Below are 12654 nucleotides of genomic sequence, written 5' to 3' on the forward strand. Positions count from 1 at the left end.
CTCCCCTTCTGTTGTTCATCTGTTTTGTTTCTTAAGTTCCATATTTGAGTGAAATCATATGGTATTTGTCTTTCTCTGACTGACTTATTTTGCTGAGCATAATACTCTCCATCTCTATCCACATCTTTGCAAATGGCAAGATTTCATTATTTTTTATGGCTGAGTAATATTCCATTGTATGTATATATGCCACTTCTTTATCCATTCATCAGTCAATGGGCATTTGGGCTGTTTCCATGATTTGGCTATTGGTGATAATGTTGCAATAAACATCGGGGTGCATGTGCCCCTTCAAATCAGTATTTTTGTATCCTTTGGGTAAAAAGCTAGTAGTGCAATTGCTGGGCCATAGGGTAGTTCTATTTTTAACTTTTTGAGAAGTTTCCCTACTGTTTTCTGGAGTGACTACACCAGTTTGCATTCCCACCAACAGTGGAAGAGGCTTCCCTTTGCTGCACATATTTGCCATGACCTTCCCACAGTTTGCTACCCTTGGAAGCCAACAACTGTTTTCCTTTGTCCTGTCGACTCTCTACACATTCATTGTTCTTTGTTGAAGATGCTATCAAAGCTGCAGTTCTAAGCTGTCTCTGCATTATTTTATGTTTAAACTTCTCTCATGTGATGTGCACTGCATGCATTAATAAACTTTGTTTCCCTCTTGTTAACCTTTTTTGTTAAAAGGCCTAGCTGAAAATTTAAGATGAGCAGAGAAGTTTTGTCCCTCCTGCAATAGCATGGAACACTTAATGTTGTTAAGTTGGCCATAGCATCACAGGTTATATACAGTTTCAGGGCAATCTCTATCAAAATTCCAAAGGTAATTTTATGGAAATGGAAACTGATTTTTAAATCCATATGGAATTAAAAGCAGCCCAAAAGCTAAGACAATCTTGGAAAAGAACATATGGGGGGATTCATGATTCCTGATTTCACAACTTACTCCACAGATACAAGGAATAGAATTAAGAATCCGGAAATAAACCCATATATCCATGAACCATTGATTTTCAACAGTATCCCAAGAACATTCAATGGAGAAAGGAATTTTTTCCATAAGTGATGGCAAGGAGAACTGGATATTCACATGTAAAATAATGAGGTTGGACATCGACTTTGTTTTATTTTATATTTTTAATGTTTTATTTTATATTTGAGAGACAGAGACAGACAGGCAGAGCACGAGCAGAGAGACAGAGACAGAATCTGAAGCAGGCTCCAGGCTCTGAGCTGTCAGCACAGGGCCAATGTGGGGCTTGAACCCACGAGCGGTGAGATCGTGACCTGAGCCAAAGTTGGACGCTTAACTGACTGAGCCACCCAGCATCCCTGGACATCTACTTTATACCATATACAGTGGTTAACTCAAAATTGAACAAAGACCTAAAGTAATGTCAAAACCTATAGAACGCTTAGAAGAAAACTTAGCCGTAATTTTTATAGCCTTGGATTTGGCAATGAATCCTTAAATACGGGACCAAAAGCACAAATGACAAAAGAAAAAAATAGATAAATTGGACTTAATAAAAATTTAAAATTTGTGTGCATCAAAAAAAACACACACTATTATTGAAGTCAGAGAATAGGAGAAAAGATTTACAAATCATATATCTGATAATGGAGTGGAATCCACAACATATGTAGAACTCTTACAACAAACACCCAAGAGTCAAGCCTTCCAGTTAGAAAATGTGCAAATGATTTAAATAGACATTTCTCCCAAGATCTACAAATGCCCCGCAAGCACATGAAAAGATCCTCAACGTCTTTAGTGATTAAGAAAATTCAAATCAATACCACAATGACATGCCACTTCTTCACTAGGAGAGCTATAATTTAAAAAGGAAAAAAAATGCACAGTAGCAAACATTGGTGATGATATAGAGTAATTGGAGCTTTTGTACATTGTTCTTGGAAGCCCAAAATGGTTCAGGCACTGTGGAAATCAGTGTGGTTATTCCTCACATAAATAGACTATTAGACTCAATGTGTAGTAAAAAAAAAAAAAAATTGGTCTTGCACAAATGCAAGTCCGGCTTTTAGTCTCAGTTTCTTGGAGGTGATCTATGTCTTACCTGATAGGAGGGTCTGTTTATGATCGGTGCCACACCTGATCTTAAGTTGGGGCTGACCACATATGTCAATCTTGGCCTATAGTGGTCTTTTGTCTACAGTCAACCTGGAGGCTGGGAGATCAACCATGTGGACAGTCAATAAATCAACCCTATGTAATAGAACCGTAATAAAAGCTGAACACTGAGGCTTGTGTGATCTTCCCTAATTGCCAATGATCCATGTGTATTGTCACACGTGGAAGCTGGAATGGTAACATGTCCAAGGACACTGGAAGCTCCTCTTTGGGATCTCTTCTAGATTCTGTTCTGTGTGTTTCTTCCTTCAGATGATTGATCTTATTTTGGTTTATGTGGTTTATCACTGGATAAACCGGGAGTTTCAGTGAGTTGTTTGAAAACTGTTAGCAAATTAATAAACCTAAGGGTGGTTTTGGGGATTCCTCTAACTTGCAGTTTGTGTCAAAAGTGAGTGTAGTCTTGTGTATGGGGCCTTTTAACCTTACAGTTTGGGTAATTCCAAGTACCCAGCAATTCCACTCCTAGGAAAAAACTGAATAGGTGTAGCTGAATACAGTTGATAACAGGCACCCAAACAGATACTTGCACATAGATGTTTACAATAGCACTATTCACAAATGCCAAAAGGTCAAGCAATCCAAATATCTATCAATAAATGTACTTCAACAGATGTATGAACTGTAATATGCACATATGATGGATGACTGTTCAACCATATAGAGGGATAAAGTACTGATGTATGTTACAACGTGGATGAACCTTGAAAACATGACAAATGAAAGAAGCTAGGCACTCGTGAAATATGAAATATATAGAATGGATAAATACATGATATGAAATATAAGAATGGATAAATACATTATGACAGAGAACAGAATGGTCATTATCGGGTTCTGGGTGGAGAGGCAGAATGGAGAAAAACTGATTAATGGGTATGACATTTGCTTTTGAAATGGTGAAAATATTTTGGAACTGGGTAGAGGTGTTGGTTGAATAATACAGTGAATGTTTTAATGGCACTGAAGTTTTGACTCTAATATGGTTATTTTATGAAAATTTTGTTTCAATATAAAGGAAGCCAGCTATCGAAAGGAAATTAACTTTGACCCTATGTTTTCTCTCTGCCTCAAGTGTCTGCAATAATTAGCTCAAATATGTCTACGGAAAATAGTTTGTTTTCATCCTAACTAAAATTCTAGTGCTCCAGTTTTACACACTATTGATGCCTTATTGTCCAGAAAGAAGTAAATGAGTTCTTCCTTCTAACAATCTGTCCTTTCTGTTCCTACTTTACTATTTTTATCATGAATAGTTGCTTAATTCCATCAAGTATTCTCTACATCTGTTGAGGTAACTATATGTTTTGCTACATTATTTTGTCCATGGGACAAATTATAATAATGGACTCAAATTATACATCATTCCTGCATTCCTGGATTAACTCCCTCTTGTATATGATGTACTAGCTTTTTTTATATACCAATAAATTTTATTTGTTCTTTTAAATATTTGTCCATGCATATTTATGATATGTTGTTCTATAATTTCCTTATCTGGAGATGCTGGCCTACAATGAACTGGAAAGTGTTCCCTTCTCTGCCTGCTGGGATAAATGTACGTAAAGTTGGAATTATATCTTCTCTAATGTGCTATTTACATTGGAGATAAGGCTTTATTTATTTATTTTTATTTTTTTTTTTTGTAAGGCTTTCCTGGAATTTCAATTATAGCAGTAGGGAAATAAACACCAAATGCAACCAGAAAATCACTCCAGGATTTTGCTTCTATCAGAGGCACAAGCTCAGGACTGCTTTCACATCCCTTGTGCTTTGAATGCAACTTTTTTCTTCAAGACTATCCTCAACTTGAATGAACTAAGTAACTAAGCAGTAATATCCAGAAAACAGAGCACTGATGTAGGAGAGCCACAATCCCTTCCTCTAATTGTCCAGGTAGCTTTCCTTTTTCTCTTTCAGGTTCCATCTAAGATGATGAAGTAGGAAATACCAGATACACAATAAAAATATCACCTATCACCACTGAAATATTCATATCATAAGCCAACTGTCCAACATTAGTACATTTCCTGAACTCTTATTTATTATTAAACACAATATGAAAATTAATATGTACATAACGTGGTCAACATTCAACTTATAACAGTTCCTCCATTAAGTGGCTATTACTTCTGTACATTTTTTGTTGTACAAGATGATCTTGTGAATATCTTTACCAAGAGTCTTGCCACAGCCTTCAGAAACCAAACAAAAAATTTGCTTCTATCCAAACTACTAACAAAAAGTTAAAGAAGAGTATAACATACATAGAAATAAATAGCTCATTACTATGACTTTATAGAACCCCAATGAAATAATATACATTAGTAATCATACACTTATCACTTAAAATGTGCACATTCAGATTAAAATTATAATTTTGAAATTCTTGGAGAACTTCTGTATTACATTTGTGTGAATAAGTGTCCATTCAAAAGCATTTTCCAGAATAAACCAGTAACCTATTTAAAAAGATTTTGCAGTTATTCAGAGATCTTTCTGTAGAGTTTACTTTTGTCCTGCACGGCACAAATCCAATTAGTTTCAAAATAACATTTTACCTCACATCTATGATATTTTTTAAATGTTAACATCTTAAATCCAAAGCTCTATATCAAATGCCACATATAGTTAATTCTATACTGCTTTCATACACTCCCTAAATACATTTTTTCTATCCTTAAAATATTTGTATTAACATACACACACAGCCTATAAAGGTATTCTAGTGAAATTGGTTGAATGCTTTTGATACTTGGTTAATAGAGAATTAAAAGTTAAATAAATCACAAAAGCCCATAATTATATATCATGATTTGCTCGTATATTGTTACGTATTGCTAAACAATCAGATGAATAGGTGTATAAAGAGCAAAGCTTTATATGAAGGAAATTGGAATATTTTATTTGGAAATAAAAACCTCATGATTTGGGTGAAGCCAGTAATATAGTGTGAAGTTGGATTGGAACTATGCTACTTGGAAATTTACCAAGACGTTACCTATCCTGGGAGTCATCAATCACAATCTGCAAGCAATAACCAATACAGTCATGTAGTTAAGCCAATCAAATGGTGCACCAATGTATTTAAAAGTTCTGTCAAATTAAGACAGTTATATTATATTTATCTGGAATACAGGAGAAGGATATTTTCCACGAAGTAAGATTTACCATAAACTTCAGGAATATTGAAATATTGGACCCAGTTCTTCATGACTCCTTGTATGTATGCTCTTTGCCATGAAACTTTTCAGTCTTGCAGTTTAGATATACCTTGGCAACCATCGACTTTGTGCTCAGCTATGTGATTTGCACTGGCTGATAGAATGTTGATAGACATGATACACAAGGGAACTTGAAGCATCTTTTGTTATATCGCTTTCTTTTTTGTGATTCAGCCGTGAACACTGCAAGAAAATCCTCTAACTAGTCCCATGGTTCAAAGGGGACCATAGATCCACAGAGCACAGCTACCCAATCACCATGCAGATCTATGAACTGGAAGTAAGTTGTCCAGTTAGACAAGACGGTATCAAGTTAACCAAGATGATTTTGCTGATATTAGCAGGGCTATCCAATCAATCAACCAATAAATAATTACCTAATGTGACATATGACTAAAATCTTATGTCATTGTGTTATTATGCATCAATAGCTAACTCACAACACAAGATGAACAGGAATGATAAATTTAGATTTAGCAAAAGCTGTTTCTGAACTATACAGTTATTAGTTTTTATTTTCATATTTTGTATACAAAAAGAGAATATAAAATTTATATTAAATACTATTTTACTAAGCAGTGTTCTGAACTTTAGTGGGGCAGAGATACGCCTTCTTTGTATTTGTAATGTATCAATGTTCCTTGTGTAAAATTGAAGAAATATTACTTTTAAAATTAGTGTGTGAGTGTTGATCAGCTCTTAATTGACTAGACTACATTTGATGTATCCTTCCCCACGATAAACCATATGTTTTCAGGGTAACTCTATAAACTCAATCTTCAATGACTTAAAAAGGAATCGAAGATTTACGTAGGTGGTCAAATGGTCATGTGTACTAACTCAAAAGTCTTTACGTGACAAGCCACTTTACATTATGTATCACGATCATTTGGTATTGATTAACTTCTTGACTGTCTCCTTCACATCTTTGTTCCTGAGGCTATAGATCAGTGGGTTCAGCATGGGGATGACCACAGTGTAAAAGACAGAAGCCACCTTGACCATGAGCCATGAACTTTTGGAGTTGGGAACACAGTACAGGAAGAGAATGGTCCCATGGAAGATTGTGATAGCCGTCAGGTGGGAAGCACACGTGGAGAAGGCCTTGTGGCGTCCCCCAGTGGAAGGCATCTTCATGACAGTGATAAAAATGGAAACATAGGAGAGCAGAATGATCACCAGGCTGCTTATTTCATTGAATGTGGCAGAGATTAAAATAATCTTCTGGCTCATGTAGGGATCAGAGCAGGACACAGAGATGATGGCGGCATGCTCACAGACAAAGTTATTTATGATATTATTTCCTTTGAAGGATAATTTCAGTAGGAAGTAAGTAAGAGTCAGGGAACACACTATACCCCAGGAGTATGATGCACCCACCAACAAGGAACAAAGCTTCTGAGACATGACAACTATGTACAGAAGAGGGTTACAAACTGCCACAAATCTGTCATATGCCATCACGGCCAACATGAAGGTTTCTGTCACCACGAATATGCACGCAAAGAAGAATTGCATGATGCAGCCTGTGAAGGAGATGGTTCTGTCTTCCACAATCAAGTTTTCTAATAGTTTGGGTGTGACTACTGTAGAGTAACAGAAATCAACCAAAGATAAATGGCTGAGAAAAAAATACATGGGGGTGTGGAGTTTGGGATTGATCTGGATAATCATGATCATGCCCAGATTTCCCAAAACAGTGACTGTGTAGATGGTCAGGAATACCAGGAACAGGGGCATCTGGAGTTCTGGATATTCTGAAAAGCCCAAGAGAATGAAAGTGACTTCAGCACTCTGGTTTTCTTGGTTCCTGTGGACAAAACAAGAAAGTTGACTCAGAAAAGTCAGAAACAAAATCTAAATAAGGAAGGTTAAAATGAGGAAATAAGGAAAAACTTAGTGATTATCCATAAATAGTCTTGTAGAAAATACTTGATTTCAACCTTTATTTTTTTTTTAATTTTTTTTCAACGTTTTTATTTATTTTTGGGACAGAGAGAGATAGAGCATGAACGGGGGAGGGGCAGAGAGAGAGGGAGACACAGAATCGGAAACAGGCTCCAGGCTCCGAGCCATCAGCCCAGAGCCTGACACGGGGCTCGAACTCACGGACAGCGAGATGGTGACCTGGCTGAAGTCGGACGCTTAACCGACTGCGCCACCCAGGCACCCCCAACCTTTATTTTTAAAGTTAGGATTTACTAAAAAAAAAAAAGAAAACAAAACAAAAGAAAAATGAAGTTAGAATTTACTAATATCACAATTGGAGGGTAAATATGAAATTTGTACAAATAGAATAATAAAAGAAGGCAGTCAAGAGAGACAGAACAAAAATAGAATTGCCGCTGATATATTTCGAATGATCAGACCCAGTATCTTCAGAGGCAGGTGACTTCATGAGAAAGACCAGTCTGATTTATTTCATGAATCAGAATTCAGTTAAAATGCTGGTCTTAGGAGCACCTGGGTGGCTCAGTCAGTTGAGCATTCGACTTCAGCTTAGGTCATGATCTCGCAGTTCATGAGTTTCAGCCCACGTCAGGCTCTGTGCTAACAGCTCAGAGCCCGGAGCCTGCTTCAGATTCTGTGTCTCCCCCCCGCCCCGCTCCTCTCCCACTTGTGCTCTCTCTTTCTCTCTCTTTCTCAAAAATAAATAAACTTTAAAAATGTTTAATAACAAAAAAAATGCTTCTCTTGGTAGACATACATATCATAAATTTCTACAATCTCTTCCTGCCTAACCTGTCTATGGGAACTTAGAACTCAAAAGAAAATTAATGATCCAGAGAAATGACCAGATTACACTTTTTTACTATTGTTGCTATAATTATTTTTGAATTCCCTTTCCAGGAAACTTCTTATACTCCGTCACACATTTCTGTCCCCACATTTTAGCTATGTCCTACAGAAAAGTAGCACACTTGGTCAGCCACATTTCCCTAAGTATGGAAAATTGTAATTTTACAATGCAATATTACATATTGCATTGTAATATCAGATATTTCATGAGATGTGTGATAGAAATAAACTTATTTACAATATGTGCAGGCTATTTTTTTATGCTGGAAATCTTTCTACCAGATTATCATCAAACTTAGTCTACCTCAAAACCTCCAAAGATTGCCACCTGCTTCCTGAAGTATTACAGTGTGGTTGTTATTTGACTAGGGATTTTTCTTTCTTTCTTTTTTTTATTTTTGTATTGAGTTGATTTCATAGACATAAAGATAATCCTTCCAATACCCTTTTCTCTTAATTTCTTATCTCTTACAAAATCTTTCTCTCCACTTGACCCTTTTTTCACGGTCATGGTCATACTCTCAAGGCCATTATAAGAAGTATAAGCCCTCAAAATACAAATTTCATCCACATTTGTGACATAATTGCATCTTACTTTTTAAAAAATCATTTAACATTTATCATTGTCTGTTCCACGGCAAAATAAAATTCATGAAAACAAATTTGGGACACCAGAACCAGAGTGGATACTCAATAACATTTATTGAATAAATAAATATACGAGCATGTGAAAGAGTAAACTCGGGCATATAATACACATGTATTGGGGTAAAAGTTGCTAATAATAGTAAAAAAGTTAGGTATGCCTATTAAATCACCACCACACACAATGCACGGAGACACATCTTAAGTCCTATAAAACTAGCAGAAATAGTGAAAATCCTGAACTTCCTGAATTAGCATAAAATGAGGACCTTTGAGGGAAGAAAGGAAGCAATGAATTGTTCTCTTAAATTGTCCTGTGTTCCTCCAAAATGCCTAAACTGCCTTTTTCTGCCAGTGTAATTAGTTACTCTAAAACCCACTTCCTGACCACTTACTGAAATCTACAATAGCACAAGGCACAGCAGGGAAGGCCATTCCACATAGAATTCAGTGAAAATTCTATGCCGTATTATCGGCCAAAATGAAATTCTCCGTGCTTTTCATTCAGTTGTTCCGGTTTTATCCTCTAGGACCAGATATAGCACTTAGAAGTATGAAGGAAAGCATATATATAAAGACATCATTCCCATTCCCCTGCATTTTTTCTTCTTCAATTGCTCTTTTAAGAGTCCTTTGATACTTGTGACTTCATCTTCCACCACATTTATTATCATTTCCTGAGTGTATTTTTCAATTTAATATAAAACTCAGTAAGCGCCAATTCCAGAATTGAACACACTTCTCCCCAAATTTGTATTAGTTCCCTCTGTCTGTGGTAGGAAAGCCTGAGCAATTCAGAACTGAGGAGGATAGCATCACCATCAAAAATAAATGTAACTGGGGGGCGCCTGGGTGGCGCAGTCGGTTAAGCGTCCGACTTCAGCCAGGTCATGATCTCGCGGTCCGTGAGTTCGAGCCCCGCATCAGGCTCTGGGCTGATGGCTCAGAGCCTGGAGCCTGTTTCCGATTCTGTGTCTCCCTCTCTCTCTGCCCCTTCCCCGTTCATGCTCTGTCTCTCTCTGTCCCAAAAATAAATAAACGTTGAAAAAAAAAATGTAACTGGAAGACTGTATCTCCCACCCCCTTTCACTCATTTTGTCCCTAGCCTGCCCCACACGTCCCTCTGGCAACCATCAGTTTGTTCTCTGTATTCATAGAGAGTTTTTGTTGAATCTGTTGAATCTGAATCTGGTTTTGTTGTTGTTGTTGTTGTTGTTAGTTTACTTACTTGGCTTTTAGTTTTGTTTGTTTTGTTTTGTCTTGTTTGGCATGCCACATATGAGTGGCATTGAATGGTATTTGTCTTTCTCGGTCTGACTTATTTCATTAGCATGATACTTTCTAGGTCCATTGATGTATGATGTGGTGTGATATTGTATGATATTTTGTGTATGGTGACAGATGGTAATACACTTGTGGTGGGCACAGCACAACATATAGAGATGTTGAATCACTCTGTTGTACACCTGAAATTAAACTAATGTAATATTGTGTGTCAATTTAGTCAAATACAAAAATTTGAAGATAACTATGATTTCTGATGTATATTTAGCTCATTCTTACCCATGTATCTTTTCCACACATGTAGCTTTCCACTCCACCTCTGGCACTCCTTATATTTATACCAGCAGCCTTGGGGTCAAAGTTCACAGCCCCCCATTTGGCTCCAGGAAGTGTCCAGCACGTTCAGCTGAATGAGCACATAAGGTGCTATGCACACCCTCTCCCTCCTCTCTAGTGACATCTATCATGCTTTCTCATTGCATCTCTACTATGTATTCAACACCATAATAGGCATTTAGCAACTGTAAAATCATAAAATATAGGCCTCGTCCTCAAAATTGTTCTTTTTTTCTGAGAATTATTTTGAGGAGTATCACATATCACAAATAATATATTGCAACGTATAATTCTTATTGTTATTAAAATTCAATTTGTTTATAAAGAGAAAGATGAGAATACTGTGGTGCAACAAAGCTGAAAATAACTTCTTAGTGATGTAGGTCAGTGAATAATAATAAATGTGGTTAGAGATAAAGAACTGAGTTAGTTAGTTAGTTAGTTAGCTATCAGGATGCCTGGATTTACAAATGTGTTTGTCTCCTACAAAGATTATTGGAGTTTCTTTCTAAACTAAAATACGTAAGAATGGAATCAACTCACCTGAGCGCAGAATAATTGGGCTTACTCATTTACTGAAGCTTCTTTGTTGTGATTAATGGGCTCCAGAAAACTTCCTGCTGAGAATTCAAATAAAAAAAAAAAAGTAACAAACCTGAAAAAATAGTCAAAGAAGTCTACAGTATATTGTAATGAATATTTCAGAGAAATGAATTTTCCTCTAATCTATTAAAAATAAGTTCAGAGATGACAGAGAGAAAGGGAGATCAGAAAGCTGAATCCTAACACTAAACTTATCTTGCATATATTCCACCAAGACCCTAGGGATGTCAACCCTCGAGAATATGATGGAAGTATTGCCTTAGCAGACACAAAGCAATTAAGTGAAGTAATGTCCCATGTGCTATTTTAGTTGCATATAATTTCTTCTGAAGACTGGGGAATCATTTCATCATGAACTTTAATCCAGTGCTCTTTTAAAAATGTTGAAACAGACCCTACATTTTGTCTTTAAATACCTGTCAAATGCCTCCATGTCAAAAAGAAAAATCAGCTGCTATGCGACAATCCAGAGATAACTACTCTTATTCTTTGTGGTACTTGTGAATTACTCTCTATATAAGGTTATATATTTATCCGTATGTATTGGGTTATGAAATTTTTGCAGTAAGAATCATATTAGTTATATTGTTCATTATCCTTTTAAAAATTTAACATTGTATCACAAGCTTCATTTTTATGAAAACCATTGGTTTTCTTAAGCTGAGACAGTTTGCTTTACTCTTCCAAATGTGACCACAATACTGTTCAATGTTTACACTTATTATTGAAATTAAAAAAAAAAACTATTACTCTATTTTTCAGTTTATAATCTGGGTTTACGGAAAGAGTAATATATCTATTATTTAAGAAGCTATCATATCTTAACATATAAACATCTCAATCTCAGTGACTTGTTGTAACAGAACATGTCAGCAAACTTTTCTCATAAAAAGCCATAGCGTTAATAATTTAGGTTTTGTGAGCCATATAGTCCCAAGCCCCACTATTCAGTGTTGTAGCATGAGTGCGGTCATAGGCAATACACAACTCAATAGGCATGTCTCTGTTTTAATAAAATTTTATTTAAAAAAAAACACAAAAAAATCAGATTTGGTTTGTGGGATGTAGTTTCTTAAACCACGCAATAGAAATTTATTACTTGATTGCCTAAGTTCCAAAGTTATGTCCGGATAGGTAGGCAGATGTTCTCTGAGTAGTTATAGAGAGACCTAGGCTGCTTCCAAATTGTGGCTTATAATAATGCGATTATTATAATGTAAGTATTGTGAGAGGAACAAGAACTTGAAAAGAAGACACTGCACTTTTCTACGTCATCACCATGCGTAAGGTTTTTCGGTTTTGTTTCAGTTTGGTTTGGTTTTTACTTTAAGCTTTCATTGAGTACATTAGGGGTACTCTTCAGAAGCTGAAATAATTAAATAAAGTCCAAGATTTTTACTGATTGGCAAAATCATAATAGGAATTTGAACTTCGGGATGAACTATAATGTTAGAATAGAATTACGGGGACCAGGGGCACCTGGGTGGCTCAGTCGGTTAAGCGTTCAACACTAGCTCTTGGCTCAGGTCATGATCTCATGGTTGGTGAGACTGAGCCCCTCATCAGGCTCTGCTTTGACAGCACAGGGCCTGCTTGGGATTCTCTCTCCCTCTC

At 36.3% G+C, this 12654-nt stretch overlaps 1 protein-coding gene across 1 annotated transcript; it reads right to left on the reverse strand.

Annotated features, from left to right (window-relative positions):
* Positions 1-6258: 6258 nt before the first annotated feature.
* On the reverse strand, positions 6259-7185 carry LOC106986205 (olfactory receptor 5D13-like). Its single transcript, XM_027072665.2, has one exon. The coding sequence runs from the start codon at positions 7111-7113 to the stop codon at positions 6259-6261; it is 855 nt and encodes a 284-aa protein (XP_026928466.2). The 5' UTR covers positions 7114-7185.
* Between the last annotated feature and the right edge of the window lie 5469 nt (positions 7186-12654).

Source organism: Acinonyx jubatus, chromosome D1 (assembly GCF_027475565.1).
Source record: "Acinonyx jubatus isolate Ajub_Pintada_27869175 chromosome D1, VMU_Ajub_asm_v1.0, whole genome shotgun sequence".
NCBI classification, from domain to species: Eukaryota; Metazoa; Chordata; class Mammalia; order Carnivora; family Felidae; genus Acinonyx; species Acinonyx jubatus.